This window comes from Mytilus trossulus, chromosome 10 (genome assembly GCF_036588685.1).
Source record: "Mytilus trossulus isolate FHL-02 chromosome 10, PNRI_Mtr1.1.1.hap1, whole genome shotgun sequence".
Lineage (NCBI taxonomy): Eukaryota > Metazoa > Mollusca > Bivalvia > Mytilida > Mytilidae > Mytilus > Mytilus trossulus.
In genome coordinates, this window is record NC_086382.1 from 22,548,363 (window position 1) to 22,571,291 (window position 22,929).

Sequence of the window (22,929 nt, forward strand, 5' to 3'; positions counted from 1 at the left end):
GTAATACTATACAGCTATCCGACCAGAAAAACACGTTTTTACATTCAAAAGTCGATTTTACATGTGACGCTAGTCTAGTTCCAATAACTGAGGCCATAAGTTCTAGTTGCGGTAATGTTAGGTTTTTCACTGGCGCTACTCTGCTTTTTGCCATCACTAACGTGGTTTCGGTTCCGTTGTTCAGATATGCAGTCGCTCCATACGCTTTTGGACTCGCATCGCAAAATACGTGTAGTTCAAATTGTTCCGAAGTAGAATTACCGGAGAAATAATATCTCGGAAATACGATTTGTGTCGCTTTCTCTAAGTCGCTTGCTACATTAATCTAAGTAGCTTTAAAGTTTTCCGGAACTGGTTCATCCCAATCAAGTTTACTTTTCCATAGCTCCTGTATGAGCATCTTTGCTCGTATTGTTACGGGGCTGAGTAGTCCAAGTGGATCGTATATTTTCGAAGAATGTTTCAAAATCTCCCTTTTTGTTACAATGTCTCGTAGTTTAATCTCACATTTCTGGTACATCAGGTCATCGGATTTGCTATTCCATAACATACCAAGTACTTTTGTGTTGATGTCCTTATCTAGTACATGTTCCGTCTTGGCTAGCGTGCGTATATTTTCACTGTTCGATGTCCACGATAGCAGGTTGAATCCGGCTTCCGTCATCATTGTTCTCGCTTCCTTATAATACGTATTAGCTTCATCATCGTTCTGTAAACTTGTCAGAATGTTGTCTACGTACAAGTCTCTTTCCATCAATGTAGCTGTTGTACTGTTGTAACGTTGTAAATGTTTCAGTATCGTGGCATTGAGCATAAACGGCGAACAAGTCGCCCCGAAAAGGACGGATTTGAACCGGTAAGTCTGTAGATTACTTGTAGGGTCGGATGGGTTACTGAGCCATAAGAAACGTGTAGCGTCTCGGTCATCTTCGTTTAATCCAACATGTAAAAAAGCCTTTTCAATATCCGTTGTTATGGCGACAGGGTTGGCTCTAAATCTCATCAGAATTTTTGTCAGGTCGTTTAGTTTCGGCGGTGTGTCCAAGAGGCAGTCATTCAAACTAGGCGAATTAGGCGACTGGCGGCAACTGCAGCCATAAACGATTCGGATAGGCGTAGTACTTGATTCTTTCTGATGAGGAATATAGTGTATTATTCCTTGAGTTTCAGCTGTTTCATCCACTCTCTCTATGAATCCCCTTCGTTCCTGTTCTTGTATAATGTTCCCGTACTTCTTTAACATATCAGGGTTTTGGGTAAGTCTTTTAATGACGTTTTCTGTCCTTCTCTTCGTGACTGCTAAATTTGTAGGCAATTCATCATGGTCCTGTTTCTATGGTAACCTAGCGAAATACTTATTTTCTCTGAATTCAATTGATCTGTCCTGATATGCTTTAATGTAGGCATCGTCGTCTTCATCTAACTCCTTACTATTTATACCTATTGATTCTAAATTCCAAAATCTCTCTAAATTGTATTCTTCATCTTTGTGTGATATTAAAACATTAAACATGCTAGTTTTCGACGTGTTAATTTTCTTACTGTATGTAGCTCCCGAAAGCAAATATCCGATCTTGGATTTTACGGCGGTCGGACCGTTTCCCCGTACAATATGGTCTTCTACAATGTCCCAGTAGTGATCTGCACCTACAAGCAACGATATCTCAAATGAATCTTGCTGCGTCATCGTGTGTGCTAACTTCAAACCACGTAAATAACCGTTCTTTGTATCAATATTACGTATGTGATTCTGTAGAGGCGTGGCGATCATCGGTACTATCAGTACTTTGATTGGCAATACGTGTCCTGCATCGGTTTTCAGATAGATTGTTGTCTTTTCTAAGTGTCTCGTGTTTTTCTCTTCACCTCCAAATGCCGATAAATGTATTATCTCTGTCCCTTCTATCTTTAAATTGAGTTTATTCGCTAAGTTCTGCGTCAAAAACGATCTTTGAGCTCCTTCGTCAAAAAGAATATTCGTATCGATAAAGTGCTGATTCGAGCCTACTTGAGATACGGCGGTTTTCAAAAGTACATTTGATCGCGATTCTTTCGATTTTGAATACAAAATGGTAGTATCGTGTTCTGTTGTATGACTATCTTCTACGAGGTGAACGTTTGTCGAATTCAAAGATGACGGGTTTGGCGGATTTGGCGGGTTTAGCGGGCTGCTACTCTGGTTATCATTTGCGCGGAAATTCGTATTCGTTGAGGTATCACCTCCGTTTCTGTCGCTTTCTTCATTACCTGGTTTCATGTTATTTGTTTTGTGAGCACTACATAAGCTTGTATGGTGTTTTCTGTTACAGTATTTACATGTTTTCTCAGATTTACATTCGTTAAGTCTGTGGTTACCAAGGCAGTTAAAGCATAACTTATCTCGTTTTACTACGTCCATGCGGGATTCCGTGTCGGTTATAATACTACAATAAGTAGGTGCGTGTATTTCATGACAAAACACACAAGGTCTTGTTTCAATACTCTTGAAAGATTTGGACTTTGCCGAATTCGCTCCGGCAAAGAAAGCTGATGTTGTGGGTAAATGGTTTGTCGACTCTATCTCTTGTCCTGCGTCCATTATATTGATCTCATCTAAAATGCTTTTACGGAGGTCCCGTAATACCCAAGTTTGTATTCCTTGTTCTCGCGCGAGATGTTGTCTGACTTCCCCGGGTAATTTCTTCATAATAATTTGAACAAGTAGAGTGCCGTATGTTTCTTGTGTCTGACCTAAAGCTTCTAATCCCCTGACGTAACTTTCCATTTTATCGTTAAAACTTCGTAAGCTTGTTAGCTGATTTCTAGGTGAAGGGATTTCTAATAATGCCTGCATGTATGCATTTATGATTTTGTCTTGTTGTCCGAACCTCTCTTTTAGCAAATTTACGGCTTCATCGTAGTTAACATTTGTAAGTGCAAACCCCGCTATAGAATCTAGTGCTTCATGTTCTAGCTGTGCTTTCAAGTAATTGAATTTTTGTACATTTGTAAGTGACAAGTTAAGGTGTACGGCCGACTCATATGAGTCCCAAGTTTGCCATTCTAAGATGTTGCCTGAGAATATTGGTAGCGAAAGTTTTGGTAGGCGGTGACTACTAGCTGACGAAAATGAACTTTGCTGTGTGTTGAACGTATGACTTGCTTGTACAGACGGGTTCTCAAACGACTGTGCGTTGTGTGGGTTGGCTATGTTGTGCGTTGGAACAAACGGTATAGTTTCTGGATTTAATGTGTGGGTTGTTGTATGTGAATCAATATGATGGGACTGTGGTGTTTGGACCTTTTGTATGAACTTACGTATGTGGCAAATCTTTGTTTCCATATCAACTGAATATTCATCTGAATCCCCTATCCCATTTTCAACATCTTCCGGTTCTGTTAACTTTATAATTTGTTCGTTTAAGTCCTCAAACAATGTTTGTTTTTGCACTAGTTTTCCGAGTGTTGCAATAACTTCCTCTTCGTCGAAATTCGAATTCTCCTTTACTTCATCTCATCTTCGGAATAATCTGGTTACAGCACTTCTGTTCCCCGATCGGACTGATTTCAATTTTACGAGATCCATTGGTCACGGCACCATAAATATAGATGATAGTTCAGGCAACGATATTGCAACAACTGCTCAGCCATTACATTTAATATACAAGTACGTATTTCCGCCCAAGGCGACGTCACTGACAATACGACGTCGACAATAGACATGTACAATAGTTGGAACGTTATGTTCCCGCGATAATCTCAACAACACAATAGGCGCAAATAAAAGTAAAAATCGGCGCAAATGCAAAACGCGCAGTTGAAAGACATCCGTAACCGCTAATATTTCGTAATTCGAAAATAATTCTGATGGTTAAAATTTGTTTACTATACAATATATCATCCTATTCAACATTATTCTATAAATGATTTAGATAAGCACCATATAAAAAATGTTCAAATTCTAGTTTCTATTTCTTTATTTTTTCTTGATACATCAACTACTGCTTTGTAATAAAAATATATGCAGTTTTCAATATTAAGCAGAAAGAAGATGTTTCTTAAATATTTCCCTAAAAATTTCATCTCACCTTTAAAATGTTTAAAAACTGACAAAGGATCATGTTGTCATGTAACATGAGTATATATGTATATTACCGATCTATTAATATTATATTCATCTTTTAACCAGATTACAAATTTAAAATACAAAAAACAATAATAAGATTAAGCTATAAATCCATTTCATTCATACTTGACCTGTAAATGCTCATTTTTTGCAAAACTTTCAGTACTAAGTCATCATTACATGCAGACTTCCTTTCCGTAATGTAATGAATAATTATAACAGTTAAAGTAAAATAATGGGATAACTGTTCATAGAAAATGTATTGATTTGAATTATATAAGACAAACAATATGAAAAGAGGGACGAAAGACACCAAAGGGACAGTCAAACTCGTAAATCTAAAACAAACTGACAACGCCATGGCTAAAAATGAAAAAGACAAACAGAAAAACAATAGTACACATGACACAACATAGAAAACTAAAGAATAAACAACACGAACCCCACCAAAAACTAGGGGTGATCTCAGGTGCTCCGGAAGGGTAAGCAGATCCTGCTCCACATGCGGCACCCGTCGTGTTGCTTATGTGATTACAAATCCGGTAAATAGTCTAATTCGGTAGGTCAAATTCATGAAAGGGAAGGGGATTGAAGTTACGACGTAAGGAACATATCCGATATCATTTGTGAAACGGTTATTCCATAACGGTCAACCAACTCGTGATGGCGTCCGTAAAATTTACGAAGGGATGATTTCAACTTCACCATTTGGAACTCTTGGTTTAATAGCTTCCTTGTGAGCAGTAACCCTCTATCAAGAAAATCATGATAGGAAATGCAAGCACGGGAATATCGTATCAATTGGGAGATATATACCCCGTATGCAGGTGCTGCTGGAATGTTGCTACTTAGAAATGGAAAGTTCACAATTGGAAAGCTGAAATCATCTCTTTTGAACCTAGTTAATTACTCTTCTCTTTTTTTTTGGAAGAATTTCTGTTGCTAACTCATTTGCTTTTATATAGTATTTTGTAGACTGTTTTATTTGCGACTCATTATGTTATTGTCTCTTCGGTGTCTTTGATTCGTTTTTCTATCTATTATGCATTGATAATCATAAACTGACAGCTACTTTAGGAATATTGTATAAATTAATATACTCACTAACAGCTATTGAAATCTTATGTAAAGAAGAGCTTATCTTGTCAGTTGTCGATGGACATTAGAAACTGTCGTAAGCTTGAGGATCGAACTCAGTAGCTAGGGTATTCTGGCAGATAACGCATGTTTTACTTGGACGCCTGTATATCGGAGTTCCCAAAGGGAGACAAAAATATAATTTTTCAAGTTCCGAATCCTTCTAAGTTAAAACAACCGTAAAAACGTTAAACAGAAACAATCCAATATCTGCGTAATTCCTCAAATAAGAAAAGACATTAATATAGTCCATAAGACAACCATTAGCGAGGTTCCTGACATGAGTACTACATGTATCAATATGTGACTGGATTAAACTAGTTTTCTGAAACCTAAAATAACCCCCATTTTTTATCGAAAATTCTATTATGTATATTAATGATCTTGTTATTATATTTTTTATTTTCATTTGTTTATGTTGTGTCACATACTATAAATATGTAGTTTTATGGCAATACAGATTTGATTTGAATTGAATTGAATTATTATACCGTAATAAAGAATGCACGCAGTAACTGCAATCAATCCTAAAATATTCAATCTGTTGATAGAAGTCATATCTTTCTACGATATTATATAGGCCATTCAACTTCTATGAAGATTTCACGCAGCAACGTCATCAACATGTTAAAATTCATCAGTTAATTGATACCAAAAACCAGTTGTCTTTGTTTTGCATTGATTTCCAGTTAAAACTTTACGCAGATTTAAAAAGTTTCTTGGTTTGTGTTACATTATTAACAGTGACAACACGTTTTGTTCCTTTTATAACGTGTGACTGCACCGATAAACTTTACTTTATTGTTAAATGATACAAGAATGGACTTTGACATTTGAAACTATTTCAATAATTCCGGAAATATGAAGATGAACAAAAGAAAAGACAACGTCACAAACTAATCGCTTTCGAGGACATTTCATCTAATATTCACATTTCTATTTTTAAGTAATTTTCCAGCACACTTTACAAGTTGTATTTCTTCCCAATATATTGTTTCTAAAACTCTAAATTTGCAAAGGAATGATATGCTTCTTGCATGTATGAACAATCTACTCATACACTCCCAGCCAAAAAGAAAATACAATGTAAACTTGTAGCTTTAGTATTGAAGGAAGTGTTGAAATTTCAAATATACTCATGCAGTGTAGAAGCAACAAACAATATAGGGACAATTGAATAACGTTGATCATGATCATCGACTCCGTTATACACCCCTTAATAATTGAAATCAATAATAAAAGAACTCATTTAATTTAACTTACTGCGGTAAGAGGCGGTAGATGTCATAGATTATAGATTATTTTCGAAGAAACCTCACAAAATCATGACGAAAAACGACAAACGAATAAACAACTAGTCAACAAAACCCATCATAAAAACTAAACCCGAGACTCCAGTTTCACAACTAAACAATTTTACATAGATATAAAAAGATATAAGAAGAGAGCAAATGAGACAACTCTACATCCAAGTTACAAATAGTAAAAAGTAAACCATTATAGGTCAAAGTACATGTTTACTTAAACCATTCTTTCGACAGCATTTTCGTTTCTTAGCGGAGAATATGAGAATACATTATAAAGCTCAACCAAGAATTCTTTTATCAGTCAAAATGAAACATGTCGCACACTTTTACAAACTCAACATTTAGTATCTGTCGTTTCTGCATTATTTAAGATTGAAAATCTACTAGAAATAACAATTGATTCTAAGTGTTTGTGTGTTTTTTTGTCGCTGCTTTATGCTATCTTCCGCTTGTTTTACTATATCATGGCTGCAAGTTATTATTGGTAGAGGAAGTCGGAATACCAAACCAAAAGCAATGATCTTCGACAGGAAAATGGGCAATTCTTGTCAATTAACACACCTCGCAACACACAACCACAAAAATCCAAAGCTTGTGATCACTGTAGATAAAAAAAAAAATCTACTCCCAGCCATCAAGGTCACTTTAAACGTGTTATTATGGAACTAAAGTTAAAAAACTGCAATCTAAATTAACGATCAGTACCGAACCGGTACTAATCTACACAAACATTCAAACCATCAATGTAAAACGTTTAATCTCAACCTTAAACTGCAGTCAATTTCATGATTATGATAAAAAGATTTTGAACTTTGAGAATACAAACCAGTAAATTCAACTAGTTGAGATTTTAGTTTGTAATATCCTCCTTGTGTTACTAGTCTTTACATTAGGGCGTTAGATTTCATATATTTTTCATGTTGCGGTATTTTTAAGCCGGCTATATGGTGTGGTTTATTTCCATTTTTGAAGGTCGTATATGGTTGCCTAGAATTGCTTACAAACACATTTGAACTTTGGTGGATAGTTGTCTTATTGGCAATCATACCATGCCACATCTCCTTATTTTCATAACATAGCATTAAAGAAGAAAATATAAGAGATAAATAATTTATCATTTATTCGTACCACATTCATTTTTTGATAGTTATTGCGTTGCTATGTTTTTGTTTGTCTTTTTGTTTGTTTTGTGGTTATTAGTTTGTTTGATTTTTTGTTGTTGGGTGAATCAGTTTTGCATTATAAGTTATAATCACTATTATCAAAACTACCATGTAATATCGCTTTGCTTAAAATCAACCAGTAGGCAAGTTGAGATAGATACGATCTTTTTCTAAGATAGAGTTACCTTAGACGGTTACTAACATAGAACTACTTAGTCAAGGATATTTCTTCATTTGTCCAAAAAGGATTTATTTTCACATTTAACCTATATGAAAATAAACATTCACTATAAATTGCACGGGCATATAAAAGGGGTGACGTGTGGTGACATTTCAAATATGACTTAAGCGATAAAATAGTCTTATTACTAAGGAAAATGAAATACGAATTCAAAGCGTTAAATTTAATATCACAAGTCTATAAGTGGTTGCAATATTTATTTTGTATGATAAACAAGTCTTTGTCTCGTCATACGGAACACATGCATAATCTAAAATAAAAACGAAAAAAATATATGTTAAGATATAATGAAAAAAAACAACATAAACGTAATCTTAATTATTTCAATTTCATGATAAAAAAGTAATTTCACTACAGATCATTATAAAATATTCATGATAATTGCACATCTTAACAGAAGATTACTTATTTTTTCGGTATGATGAAGAAATCAACCATAAGAGATAAAATTTAAACCTTACAAATGAATAGTTTAATTAAGTACAACTCTAAAACTCTTGATTTTTAAATAAATGTTATCTCCATGTAAAAGGTCGGTCTAAATTAATATATTTGGATTATTTTTACGCCTAATGTATAAAAATTATTGTATATCAAATAGTGTTTGCCACTCCAAACAACTTTAAGATATTGAGAGTCGACAGTATTTATTTTACTTACCTTTCTGACAAAGCACACACATGTATATATGTATAGGATAATTTGATAAAATAATTAACAGATGGAAAATTCATGATTCACAAGGAAACATCAACATGACAAAATTTCAAGCACTTACCATTATATCTTTGAGATTAATCCTTTAAACATAGAAGGTCTGGACTGGGGAAGAGGCTTACGTTTGATAAAGGAACCCACTAAAATAAAAAGTACATAATCATTAGTCTGTTGGTCTATCTGAGTAATATCAGCATGACTCCGCTTTTTTTTGTAACGTTTTTCCTAAATTATCAATACGAGGTCATGTTATTAAACTTCAAATAATTAAAATGACATTTACAAACCTCTAAAACAAAACAATTACACTCGAATTTTCCTTCAATATAAGTGTTTCCATATATTTTGATTTTGATGTTTTAAAAAGGGGATATTAGCCGATTTTGCTTTATTAATCTATTTTTTTTGTCTTTCATGTAATATAAGAAAAGAAGCAGGTATCATAAAACAATATAAAACGTTTCGGTAAAAAGTCAAAAAGTAAAACACCAGAAAGTGCCCAACAGTTTTGTAAAATTAATAGTTAGTTGTTGACAAGCTAAGATGAAAGTGGACCTTATTTTCAAAATTAATTTAACAGCAACTTTTTTCGAGTGCTAACCGTTTCTTTGAAATAAATTATGAATCTTTTAACCACTGAATTTCAAATCTTATAATGTTCTTGATATTGTTGACGAAATTGAGTTCAAATTCGGTGTTTGCGATTTTCACTTGTACTGTACATGAGTTATCTTTCTTGGAATTATTGATATGGCATTGCTTGTTGTTTCCGTGCAATCATTATGAACAGTTCCATCAACGCTTTTTAAATTTCAACATATTGTAAGTGGTAACAAAATGGAGGTAAATATAATATCAATGATTTTTACTTTTACCGATCAGGAGTAACTCTTACGGTCCTTGATAGATTGAAAAATAACATGTTTTGTCATTTTCGTGCGAAACTTGTACTATATCATAAATTAAACATTCAGTAGTTTCTAAACATACCATTACATGCCATATTTGTAATTCGATGTCTGAATGAAGGTGTATTAAGTTCTTTGAAGTTTTGCACCATTAAAGACATTTTCTGAGCAGCTCTTTTCCTGCCATAAGATGCTATACCGTTAACTTCAGCCCAGTCAATACCATTCCCAATTCCAACAGAAAATATTTTAACTCCTGCATACTTCAAATTTCTAGCTGCGGTCAAAGTTTTACTTTTATGCTGAGATTTTCCGTCCGTGAGGACAATGGCAATTCGTGGTACACCAGATCTGTGTCCTGAAGGTCAAAAGTCATCGAAAAAGAATAAATGGGAGTCAATAAAATTGTATTACAAGAAGTAGGAATAATGGCTGATACTGATTTTCATTTAAAAATTATCCGGTGAAATCAACTATTTTGATTCGATCCCCACTGATCAGATATTGAAAAGTGAATGGTGAACAAAATATCTTTGACATAATGGGAAATGGCACGATACTAAATTTAAAAACGTGTTTTTTTAAGCTGGTTATCAAATGTGGGCTTTGCTTATTGTTTAAAACCATACAATGACTAGTTTTTGCATTTTACATACTCATCCCATTTTTTTGCGGAGAGATGTTTCAATGAAAATTAACTTATCTTTTGTTAATGTTATGTATGATGAACATACGAGATGCATGCAAAGTAAAACTGAATCCAACTGATATCATTTTTATTCTATAGCTGGTAGTAAACATACCATATCTATATGAGAGGCTGTGGCGTCGGACATGGTTCAGACCAAGGTAAGTATTTGTATAGCCACCTTCATATTTAATTCTTCTAATTGCGCGATTAAGAGAGTATCCGTTTCTATAGTCTTTCAATTTTATGGATGTTTTGGAGGATGTTGAAAACACGTCTACTCCAATTTGAGTGTTGTATGGTCCAATGTAGAAATTGTTTGATATTTTGGCAACGGTGTTTAACATTGTCGTACGGAAATTGTACTCGCCAACACTTCCCGACATGTCGAGAAGAAAAACTATGTCTCGTTTTCCTTCGCATTCTGGAAAAGAATATTGTTTCAATATGTAAAAATTTCCCAGTCAAAAACATATTGAAAAAAAATGTATACAACATAATTTTAAGAAATTCAAACTCTTAAAAAAATTTAAGAATTGCTTTCTTTAGCTTGTAGAAAACATAAATATCCGTTAAACATGGAGTTAGATTAACTAAATGTTTTTTTTAAGTTACTGTAAATTGAAATTTGGACTGCGTAAGTACATAATGGTGATCAGATATTGTTGATACACCTACTAAGAAAGTATGACAGCCATGATGTGATTATAAACTATTTTAAACAAATGACTAAAATTACATTATAAATTGTCTGTAGGTAATACAATTCCAATTCAAATGGGCAACATTATTTAATTATGGCAATATTGCCCTTTGAATCATTGAAAAAACATGGTACAAAGCTCTCGTACATGTCTTACTATAGTATAAATGATTTGGCATTAAAACAAAACGGTCTTTCTCTTTATCCTTTTTAATATATTATAAAGTCATCGTGACTTGTTTTTCTGGAAAACCCTTCATAAAGAATGCTCGAATTTTTTTTTTATACTTAGATAATACATTTGTGAACATCAAATTAATGTTATTATTTCAGGTAAATTTGTTAAAGATCAACTAGCTACTAACAGATGGCTCCATTACAAACATGCAGTCCATATCTAAAAGTGATTGTTAATTAAATCTTTTACTTACTGTCAGCTTCGGTTATGGAAACAGCGAATAGACAAAATAATAAACTCGCTGTCAGTATCCTCATCTTGGCTGTTTGTGTTAAAGACCTGTATAATTGAAGAGATTATTTTTTGTTAGAAAAATTTGATTTTGAATCGGTTTTGTTTCATTGATGTTTCCCAGTTATTTTATGTTCTTCGAAAAAGTAGTGCGTGTCTGAATCAAATAACTTGATTTCTTCAATGCGCTAAAGATTTTTTTGAAAACGAACGCCTTGTTGATATTTAGAAAAGATTTCGATTCAAGCGGAAAATGAAAATTAATCAATAACTGTAATACAAAGAAATCAATAATTATAATCTAATTGAATTAGAAAGAGATGAAAAATTAAAAACAAAAGAAATAGCTACATACAATTTTATCCGATTTAGTATGTAGGTCTTGTACAGACGTATACGCTGGAGTGACAACTATAACAATATGTTACAAAATCAGATATATAGTTGCATATAATATTACAAAAACAATATATTAAATTTCATAGGTTTATTTTAAGAATTCTTGGAAATTTCATATTTGGTATTCGCTGAATAGATGAAAATTTTACAAAATATTTAAACATTTTCTACATCAGCATTTTTAATGACTGTTCAGAAAATTAATCTTGCTAGGCGATCGATCCTTTTTTATGGGTCCAACAATTGACTACTATAACCAACAGTTTCATTATTCTAACTTTTAATTAGTAACTTTTCCAATATATAAATTTGAATCTCACATTCTAAAATATAAAACAAGACCTTTTCACATGTTTCAAGAATATCAAAGAATATTTAATTAATTGTTTGGGGTTTGTGTTTACTTCAAACGGTCATTTATTTGTTTTTGTATTAACTAAGATAATATATGGGGTGTTTATAGGAGTCGCTGAACATGCTGAATGTTGCTCCATTCACGGTTTGCATGTTTTGGATTTTGTTTTCACACTGTTACATTCTCACTTCTGTCCAAGGAAAACGTGTGAGATAAATGTCCGCAGTACTAGAAAAAAAATATATTAGGTTTCCCACACTTTAAACTATATAAGTTAAGTATTTTCAAATTAAAAGTCAAACACACCTACCAAAATGCATTAATTCGTTTACCCCTAAACGTAAGACCTGACTAAAACAAGGTAAGTTATAATCATCGCTCTATTTTTTTGTTATAAAAAATGTAAATGTACATAAGTTGGTAGAAATAATCACCAATTTTCTTTAATGCATTGTATCGATACGTTTATTAAAAGAACACACTTGACCTAGTTATTTCACATCTAATCTAACAAGTGTACAATGTTTTTATATGTAATTTACAACGTGAACCACTTTCAAAGATTTCATTGACAAGATCAGTAAATTGGTCCTTAATACTATCCAAATATATCTGATTAAAATTTGTTTTAATACCATCTTCACCAGGTGACCTGTGAACTTTATGACTTATTACAGCTTGCAAAATCGAAAGGTATTCTAAAAAAAAGAGTATAAACTTAATTTGATTCTTTGTTTTCAATAAACTGTAGTATCAAATTACCTATCCCGCTTTAAATATTTTTTTCTGTAAAATTTGAGCTGCTCATCTAAAATAGAATCAATATCAGATTTAAATGTTCCATCTTAACATGTTATCCTTTAGCATAATAAACTGCTAATACGTCCGTTTGATTTTTATAATGGAAAATAAGAATATCTCAAAGATTATTATCCTTCATGAAACAAATTACATTCAGATCTTACATGAGCCGCTTCATTTTTCCTCTCGTAAATGTCTCAAATTTACAGGGCTTATATGGTATGATTTTCATAGGGTCAGATTTGTGATCTTCCAACATGCTGAAAAAAGCGTTTTTATTACTTCGCTTTTAATAGTATTTTCTATTATAACCCATAACCCTGGTCCCCTTTCTTTCTCATTCAATAGAAATAAGAAGATATATTATGAGTGCAAATACGACAACTCTCCATCCAAGTCACAATGTGTAAAAAGTAAACAATTATAGGTCAAAATACGGCCTTCAACACGAAGCCTTGGCTCACACCAAACAGCAAACTCTAAGGGCCCCGAAATGACTAGTTTAAAACAATTCAAAAAGGAAAATCGACGGTCTAATCTTTCTAAAAAAAACGCGAAATGAGAAACATTTATGAACCACATCAACAAACGACAACCACTGAAACTTATTTAAGCGATTACTAAATCGTGGTAACTACAGGGAAAATGAGTAGTTTTTACATTTGATATCTTATAAAAAAGATCTTTCCTGACTATCATGTAATCAATTCTTGATTTTGCATTGATTCTATGACAGGAATGCTTTCTAGCTTTAAGGCTTTAAATTATTTAAGCGTGGCAAAAATAGTTTTTTTTTATTAATGAGATATTTTAGTGAAGTATGGCCTATGTCATTACGAGAATGGACTGGATTTCGATCACGGTTCGTACCATGTGCTAATTAAAATATCCTATGCCTAAATGAAAAACATTTTCTATGAAATAACCAAATTATGGTAATTTGAAGAAAGAAAAAAATTCGCCGTCATTTGGGAAAGAAAGGTCAACATGAATGTTTTCATTAAAAATTCATCTTTTGGACAATCGGTTAATTTATATAAACGTATGTATCAAAAACAAATAATTAAATGTGCGCCAGCTTTTACTCCTGTTTCGTAGCGTAAACAAATATTATTTTTGCAACATTATATACTGCAATTAAATATGCAAGCTGTTGCATATTTTTTCACAGAATTTGTTATAGCCGGAATTTTATATTGTATTACATGTATATGTATTTAAATAGAATACGAAGATCACATTTAATTAAAAGGTAATTTACCATTTGACTTAAATTTGAGACTGAAATTGGGTAACTAACAATAACAAAAATTCGCGACAAATCGAATTGTAGTGCTGTATAGTACTTATCCGTCTATTCATGTTGAAACCAAAAACAAATCAAGTATATTCGCCATAATTAACAGCAAGGACATCAACATATCAGTCTGGATAGTCTATGGTTACTAGAACAGAACATATAAAGCATATTCATTTGATTATCTTTGTGAACTTTCATGGGCAAAGCCTTAAAAAAAAGGAACGTCATGATATTCCTGTTCTGATCAGCTGACCATGTTAATTTACACTTTTTAGTTTGTTTTTTTTAAATCACTTTCTATGAATGTATATAGAAATAATCTAAAGTACGGATTTATTTTTTATATTTAAAAAGATCTCTTCGGCCGGGGAGGGAGAAGGGGTATTTGGTACGTTTCAGTTGTGATAATTGCAGACATGGTATGAATATGTTTAGATATTTATTTGTTTAAAAGTTCAAAAATAGGAAAATCCTTCGTCGCTTTAACGACTTTTTCAAGTATGTCGTATTGTAACGTGTAACCAGGGGTTTATATCATAAACGAACGTTCCAGTAAATACTTGGATCCTAGTTGTACACAAAAAATACATCAATACCAAAAACTATAACTATCTATGTTATGCACAATGAACCAAAATATATACACTAGCTCCTTGCCGATACGAAGTTACAATGAATAATAAAACAATTATATATACACAAATATAATTATTACACAGCCTGTCCTCCTACTTGGACAATCTGTCCTACACGACAGTGCAGGCTATGACAGCCAGTCACTACCAGACAGTGTGGGCTGGTACAACTTGTCCTCTGAGTGGGACAGTCTGTACCTAACAACTAATGCGGAATGTTGCAGTCTGCTCTCCGAGTGGGACAGTCTGCTCTACCAACTTTCAATGTTAGACCAACTTGTACCCAGTACAAGTTGTCCTCCTATCAAACTTACAGCTATGTAGCGTACTCACTATTGTAAGTCAGTCTTCTTCTGTAAGAACATCGACAGAACCCGAATTGTATTCCTCACCCACTTATAATATACTCTAGGGCGAATTCGCTTTTTACTGGATAGGGATGTTCTCTAAATGTTCCCGATACCAAACACAAGAGTACCTCTGAAACACCCCCATACCAATGGACCCAGCCACTGATTTTCCCGCCAAACGTCTAACTCTACACAACACTTCCTTCTACATGAAATATGCATATATACAACAAGATTCGTCTTGTTTGTTACCTTAACAACCAATAAACATTACAGTGTATTCAAATCGAACATCGAATGATATCAGTATATATAAGTCTGACTTTTGTTGCATATGTAGAGATGACTATCGTCCAGCTTTGTTTTCGGACGTATTTATATTTTGAAGAAAGAGTCAAATACTTCATATATTTCAAGCTATGGTGAGGTACGTTTTTCTAGATAACCCCTTTGCCAGTGCATGCTATAGTTTGTGTCGGGGTTACAAAAAGTGCAAAACCGGTTTAATCTATAAAGACAGTGCGATTGTCGGAATAAATGTAAATGTGGATGGTTACATACATGTAACTTGTGTTACTCCGGCTATAGTTTCGATCAAGAACTCTGACTGAAACTTCACAGAAATATTGCACACTCATTGAAATTGTACACTTATTGTTGTGGAATTGTTTTAGGAATTTTCCCCATCCTTCCAAACATGTGAAATTTGTCGTTTTCAGCAAAATTTTAAAAAGACGGAAGCCGTTCTTTGATCAATGGTTTCTAATTAAAAAAAATCCAAATCATTGAAACTTTATATAAAGTTATCACACCTATAAAAGTTGTGTTTCTCTGACAGTATAATCAAGATAACTTTCTCATTCTCTGCATGCATTTCGTTTAGCAGATAATAATCAATTAATAAATTTGAGGTAGGGCCAATTTGCCGATGATTTTTTTCACAGAAGGGCCAATTTCAAAAAGTGCCGTAAGAATAAAATTTACTATAAAAACAAAAAATAAAAATGCTTTTTGATCAATATCTCGATTTATATATATTATGATATGTGTGATCAAAAGTTAATTTAACCCTAAAAAAGGATGAAAGTCCAATATGCGGATTTTCAGGTGTTTTTATGTGAGAACAACAGGGAATCCCCTCAGAAGGACATTTCAAACCAAAAAAAAGTTATGCTTTTTATGACTTGTTATACTACTTGTTCCCTCAAAAATGAAATTGGTTAAGTGTGTCCTTATTACATAAAAAACAACTTTTTAAAGAAAAAATTGTAAAAATCGATAAATTGTACCGATATAGTTTCTTAATAAGAAAAATATGTGTAAGCATCGCCGTAGCTCCATTAGTAGAGCACAAAACTACTAATAAATGATAGTTTTAAAGAAAGGGTTCGAATCTCGCTCAGAATATTTGCATTTTTTGTGTTGTTATATTAAATTTTAATGTTTCTATCATGTTTTTTCGAATGTTTGCTTAATTCAAAGAGTCATTCTGGTTCATTTTGACTATATAGTTTACTAGTATATCATTTTACATGTATTAATGTGTCGTTTATTATGTGCATTTCTAGATTGTCCATACTCTTGACTTACTTTCTATTCATGTGTTTACATTTATTACTTATATTCAAGGAACAACTGCCGTCAAACTGATGTAGGGGCCTGTACATAACCAATAACACGAGAATTAATTCTATAGCAATAAAACCTACATGTTACGGGTGTTATATACACATAACTTAAAATAAGGCCATTGTATACAAGTTTCAAAACAACACAAACTATTTTTCGAAACCTTTTTTAAACATGGTATTATATGTAACAAATGCAGTCAACAACAATTTTGTCGCCAATTCACAAACTGTTTAAATACTAGTACTGAAATTTTTACCACCGTCCCTACACCGGTACCTATGTCATCAGAAAATAAAACAACACAACAGAACACTAAATTAGACTACACATCGTGATTGTAGGTAAATTATCAAGAAGCTGTTGCATCTGTATCACAACGAATGGCCGATTTGTTAAAATGACTGAAAAGGCAATATAACATGTGAAAGTAACACAGGGTGATATATGACCAACTGACGGTAAGATGTTCTCCGGTTAAAATATATACATGTAGTATCTTATCTTATCTTATAGACAAATGATAGACGATAAAACATTAAAAGACCTGGAAAAATACAGATATACATATATTTAGAATGAGAAAATCACGATTTGAATTTGTTCGGTGTTATTTGGCTCCTTGGCAAGTAACGTGGTATGGTACCTTGCATAAAGGATGTTAATAATAAAATAAAATCAATATTAAAAAATCAATAGCCTTGGCCTTGTTTTTGTAGGAATACCTGTTCAAGGTATGAAAATAGATGATGTGATGTATTTTCGTGTACTATAATTAACATCTATCGGGCTATTTAAAACATGATTTACCTATCTAATCGAATGAAACAAATCGCCGGCATAATTGGCTCTACCTCTTTGATACATGTATGAGATAAATGATTTTTGAAGAATCTGAGTTCTAAATGTACCAATGATAAGTCAATAAAAATTGGCATGCAATTGTATTAGCATTGTCACATCTCAGTTCCATGGAAATTAGTTTTTTTTTTAATTTCAACATTTGTATTGTACTATCAAAATCACATAAAGGCGAGACAATCCTCTGTGTCAATAGTTTATATTTTTATAAGTTATGAGATAAGAAAATGATGTTAGTCTTCTCTTTTTTTCGTTTATTGTTTTGTCATAAAGAGGCCGTTGCTTTTTTTTTCGTTTCACAGTTTGTCATGTCGGAGCCTTTTATAGCACTTTTATAGCGGACTATACGGTAAGGGTTTTGCTCGTTGTTGACTTTGCTATGGTCTCTGGTGGATAGTTGTCTTCTTATTTTTATATTTTAATGTTCTTCTCTTCTTCTCTATTTTATTATTTTACCCATTATTATATTTTTATATGCTAGATAATTATAAATGACAATTACTATTAAAAGATTTGAAATTAATACGTGGTCTGTATTTCAATTTCGATATTGTGAAGTTTTATATTTGATTGGTTCTAAACTTGTAATAAAATATATTAGAATTTCAGTAACTACTGTAGAAGGTGAATAATAAAAACACATATTCAAAACTTTTAATTTAAATATAAGTCGTCTATAAAATGTTTATTGCTTAATGGTACCAAATAAAGGTTAAAAAGTATTTTTGTCTTTTTGTTGTTAGGATGTACAAGTACCCAGTCACGTTCACTTGATATGTATTTTTGTTCATCTGATGAGTTAAGCCTTTTTCAACTGATTTTTATAGTTCTTTCTTATGTTTAACCTGTTTAACCCCGCCACATTATGTATGTATGTGCCTGTTCCAAGTCAGGAACCTGTAATTCAGTGGTTGTCGTTTGTTTATGCGTTACATATTTGTTTTTCGTTATTTTTTTTAGATAAATAAGGCGGATAGTTTTCTCGCTTGAATTCTTTTACATTGTCATTTCAGGGCCTTTTATAGGTGACTATGTGGTATGGGATTTGCTCGTTGTTGAAGGCCGTACGGTTTCCTATAGATGTTAATTTCTGTGTCATTTTGGTCTCTTGAGGAGAGTTGTCTCATTGGCAATCATACCACATCTTCTTTTTTATATGCAAAGAGACTCAAAGGTACAAAAAAAATCAGCAAAATTCAAACATTTTTTAATCAATTCGTTTAGGTCCAGATGACTTATAAAATGTTAATATGCTCCAAATTATCTCCCTTTTGTGAAAAAATACATTAAAATTGAAATATCTTTTTTAACTCATCAGTGACCTATATTTTTATTATTTTTTTCAAATAAGCTGTACTGAAACTAAACTAATGTAAAATTTAAGCAATTTCTGTAATTTCTTTCTTTTTTTATTTCGATATTACCTTTTTTCGCCTATTAGTTCAACAGAAAAAAGTACATAAACAAAATTGCAAAAAATGGCTTCTTTTGAAGGCAAATTGTGAACAGCGACCCCATATTTTTATTTCATTTTTCTATATGTTATAGGATAAAGTTTATCTACAGATAAAAATAGCAAAATCCTATATAAGATTTTTTTTTTTATACACGCGAGCTAGCCCCCTAAATCAGGAAAAGTGCTATTTTTTTTATTCTCTGAGAGATACATGTCTTTTTTACCTATATGCCACTTTAAGTGTTTATGCAAGTTTAAATGATGTATGCCTCTGCAATTGTATATAAAATAATGCTTAGCTTTTTAACAAATAATGCTGTAATGTTGTGTGCACAAAACTTTTGTAAAAAGAAAAGGATTAAGGCTTTGTTTTCAAATTATCTCCTCATGTAACACTAACTACATCCTCCAATAGTGATCGATATGGACAAATCAATATGTACATGTTATACATACCTTACATCTCATAGCACAATCCAATATATACATACAATCTTTGACATAGGTAATCTCCCATTTGGCTTGATCTGCTTTATTCCTGTAAAAGTATGATATATGTTTTTATAAATCAACTATTTGTCATTTGGCTATTTTTTTTTTAATGTTGATTGACTATTCTAATGCAATATGTATGTAACACACATTTTCATTGGTTAAAACTAACTGTCAAATATTTTATCTCTATGCGTCGTCCAGGACCATTCTTTACCGATATTTGGCAACTATTTTGAAATTGCAATTTATCAGGAATTCTGTTTTGCACCATTGAGATGAAATCAAAATGACACACAACCATACCTTTTTAAATATCCTTTTATGCTATTTAATTGATATTTTTAGCGAACTGCAATTTAAGCCAAATTACATAATAATTGTAAGTGATGTGATATTGTTACACTGATTGAAAAGAAACCATACATACACCCCCAACTACCCCCTCCCCATTTTTTTATTAATGTGACAGGAATCACACATATAATTTTATTTGACCCCCCCCCCCCCCCCAACCCCCAACCCCCAACCCCGTTTTACTTGTGACTGGAACCTCGCATATTATTTATTTGCGCCTCCTCTCCATTTTTCTACATGTTAAATGTATTATTTTATTTAACATGCCATAAATATTATATTCCATATTTTTAAGAATGGTACCTTGTGAAACTTGACATGTTCTATCAATACTAAATTTACATTTCTTTTATTCTTCATATTAGCAACGTGAAACAAACATATTTATAAAACATCTCAAGATCAAATATTAAAACAACAATGCTCCATACAGTTCATTGTTTAATACATTGTAAAAAAAGATTTCTTTTATTTGAAATTTGAATTCACTTTAAATCATTATGACCTAATATGTGCTTGCATGTAATTTTTCATGGTTTAGATGCAATAATAAAGTCAAGTCATTGCAAAACAAGAAGATACCATGGTGTAAAGTCTCAAATACCATGCATATAACCTCAGTCTAGAAAATGCCATGGTGGACATATAGCACTTAAAATTTGGGACTATGTTATTTGTTTAACTGATATATAGTTTGAACATTATTTCAAAGCAAACTTTGAGTTATTGTATTTCACTTGAGTGTTCTAACCATGATCAAGACTTGCAACTACAATAATTTTAAAAAGGGGGAGGGGTCCCAACCCAGGACAAGGGGGGGGGGGGGGGGGGTCCAACTATATGTCCCCATTCAAATGCAATGATCAGCAAAAAAAAATCCAATGGCAATTGTTTAAGCCTAATTATGCATCAGAATATACATGTAGCTAAGGTACTATGGCATCATCAAGTTTCAATGAAATTATGTATTAAATTCTATCCTTTTTGCACTATCATCATCAAACATGTACTCACTCTTACACTGAAATAACACCTAGCTGTATTTTTTTTCTCAACACTCAGATTGGTTGTGAACTGGCCAATACCTTCTTCATATCAACATACAATTTATTTGATATAAGGAATGACCATAGTAGATGTGTGTGTAAAGTTTGCTTACTTACTGCTTAGGAACAGTAATAGATATAGCTGTGTATATCATGATGTGTGCATGTAACCTTTTTTTTTACATAAAGCAACAATATAATGACTGAAATACTGTAAGACCAAATTAATTTCCCCCTGCAATAGGAAGTTTATATGTCACAACATGTTTTATATGATACCAAATTTAAGCTCAATAAAAATTCAAGAACTCAAAAATGAATTAAAGAATCGTCACGATAAAGTATACCGATCTTAAGAATAATTGAACTAACAAGTATGTGAAGTTTTATGCAATAATCACAAATAGTTTCTGAGATACGGCGCAACACGTGAAAACCCCCTCTTTTTTCATAAACTCAATAACTCTAAAATAAAATTTTGAATCATCCTCAAAAAGTATACAGATCTTCAGATTAATATAACTATTAGTAAGAAGTTTTGTAAAGTTTTAAGCAATAATCATATTAAATCTTTTTTGAGATACAACGCGAACTGTGAAAAAAACACCCCCCTGTTTCAGTTGAAAAGTCCTGTAACTCAAAAAGTTCACCAAAAAAAGTATACAGATTGTTTGACCATGATGAAAAAACAACCATGTGAAGTTTAATGAAATTTGGATAATATGCTGTACCTTATTAACTACTGACAAACGGACGCAGGACATTTGTAAATCGTCAATAGTTATCAAAAGTACCAGGATTACAATATTATACATGTAGCTAAGGTACTATGGCATCATCAAGTTTCAATGAAATTATGTATTAAATTCTATCCTTTTTGCACTATCGTCATCAAACATGTACTCACTCTTACACTGAAATAACACCTAGCTGTATTTTTTTTCTTCTCAGCACTCAGATTGGTTGTGAACTGGCCAATACCTTCTTCATATCAACATATAATTTATTTGATATAAGGAATGACCATAGTAGATGTGTGCGAAAAGTTTGCTTACTTACTGCTTAGGAACAGTAATAGATATAGCTGTGTATATCATGATGTGTGCATGTAACCTTTTTTTTTTTACATAAAGCAACAATATAATGACTGAAATACTGTAAGACCAAATTAATTTTCCCCTGCAATAGGAAGTTTATATGTCACAACATGTTTTATATGATACCAAATTAAAGCTCAATAAAAATTCAAGAACTCAAAAATGAATTAAAGAATCATCACGCTAAAGTATACCGATCTTAAGAATAATTGAACTAACAAGTATGTGAAGTTTTATGCAATAATCACAAATAGTTTCTGAGATACGGCGCAACACGTGAAAACCCCCTCTTTTTTCATAAACTCAATAACTCTAAAATAAAATTTTGAATCATCCTCAAAAAGTATACAGATCTTCAGATTAATATAACTATTAGTAAGAAGTTTTGTAAAGTTTTAAGCAATAATCATATTAAATCTTTTTTGAGATACAACGCGAACTGTGAAAAAAAACACCCCCCTGTTTCAGTTGAAAAGTCCTGTAACTCAAAAAGTTCACAAAAAAAAAAGTATACAGATTGTTTGACCATCATGAAAAAACAACCATGTTAAGTTTAATGAAATTTGAATAATATGCTGTACCTTATTAACTATTGACAAACGGACGCAGGACATTTGTAAATCGTAAATAGTTATCAAAAGAACCAGGATTACAGTATTATACATGTAGCTACGGTACTATGGCATCATCAAGTTTCAATGAAATTATGTATT

The 22,929-nt window shown here is 32.3% G+C and overlaps 2 protein-coding genes across 2 annotated transcripts; both read right to left on the minus strand.

The window, feature by feature from the left end:
* Nucleotides 1-325: 325 nt before the first annotated feature.
* LOC134687757 (uncharacterized) lies at nucleotides 326-1,243 on the minus strand. The gene has a single exon (XM_063548213.1). It carries the CDS (start codon nucleotides 1,241-1,243, stop codon nucleotides 326-328), a length of 918 nt encoding a protein of 305 aa, XP_063404283.1.
* Nucleotides 1,244-8,136: 6,893 nt separating this feature from the next.
* LOC134686081 (collagen alpha-1(XIV) chain-like) lies at nucleotides 8,137-11,859 on the minus strand. Its single transcript, XM_063545767.1, has 6 exons — nucleotides 11,794-11,859; nucleotides 11,401-11,486; nucleotides 10,382-10,690; nucleotides 9,661-9,936; nucleotides 8,732-8,810; nucleotides 8,137-8,203 (listed from the first exon to the last, which is right to left on the minus strand). Exons 2-5 carry the CDS (start codon nucleotides 11,462-11,464, stop codon nucleotides 8,734-8,736), a joined length of 726 nt encoding a protein of 241 aa, XP_063401837.1. The 5' UTR covers nucleotides 11,465-11,486; nucleotides 11,794-11,859; the 3' UTR covers nucleotides 8,137-8,203; nucleotides 8,732-8,733.
* Between the last annotated feature and the right edge of the window lie 11,070 nt (nucleotides 11,860-22,929).

What these genes read in the sequence shown, in the direction of transcription:
- LOC134686081 (XM_063545767.1), bottom strand. Translation starts at nt 11,464, where the DNA reads ATGAGGATACTGACAGCGAGTTTATTATTTTGTCTATTCGCTGTTTCC. An exon ending in TTCCATAACCGAAGCTGACA is followed by an intron (nt 10,691 to 11,400) that starts GTAAGTAAAAGA and finishes ATTCTTTTCCAG; the next exon opens with AATGCGAAGGAAAACGAGAC. An exon ending in TACAAATATGGCATGTAATG is followed by an intron (nt 8,811 to 9,660) that starts GTATGTTTAGAA and finishes TTTTTATTTTAG; the next exon opens with TGGGTTCCTTTATCAAACGT.
- LOC134687757 (XM_063548213.1), bottom strand. Translation starts at nt 1,243, where the DNA reads ATGTTAAAGAAGTACGGGAACATTATACAAGAACAGGAACGAAGGGGA.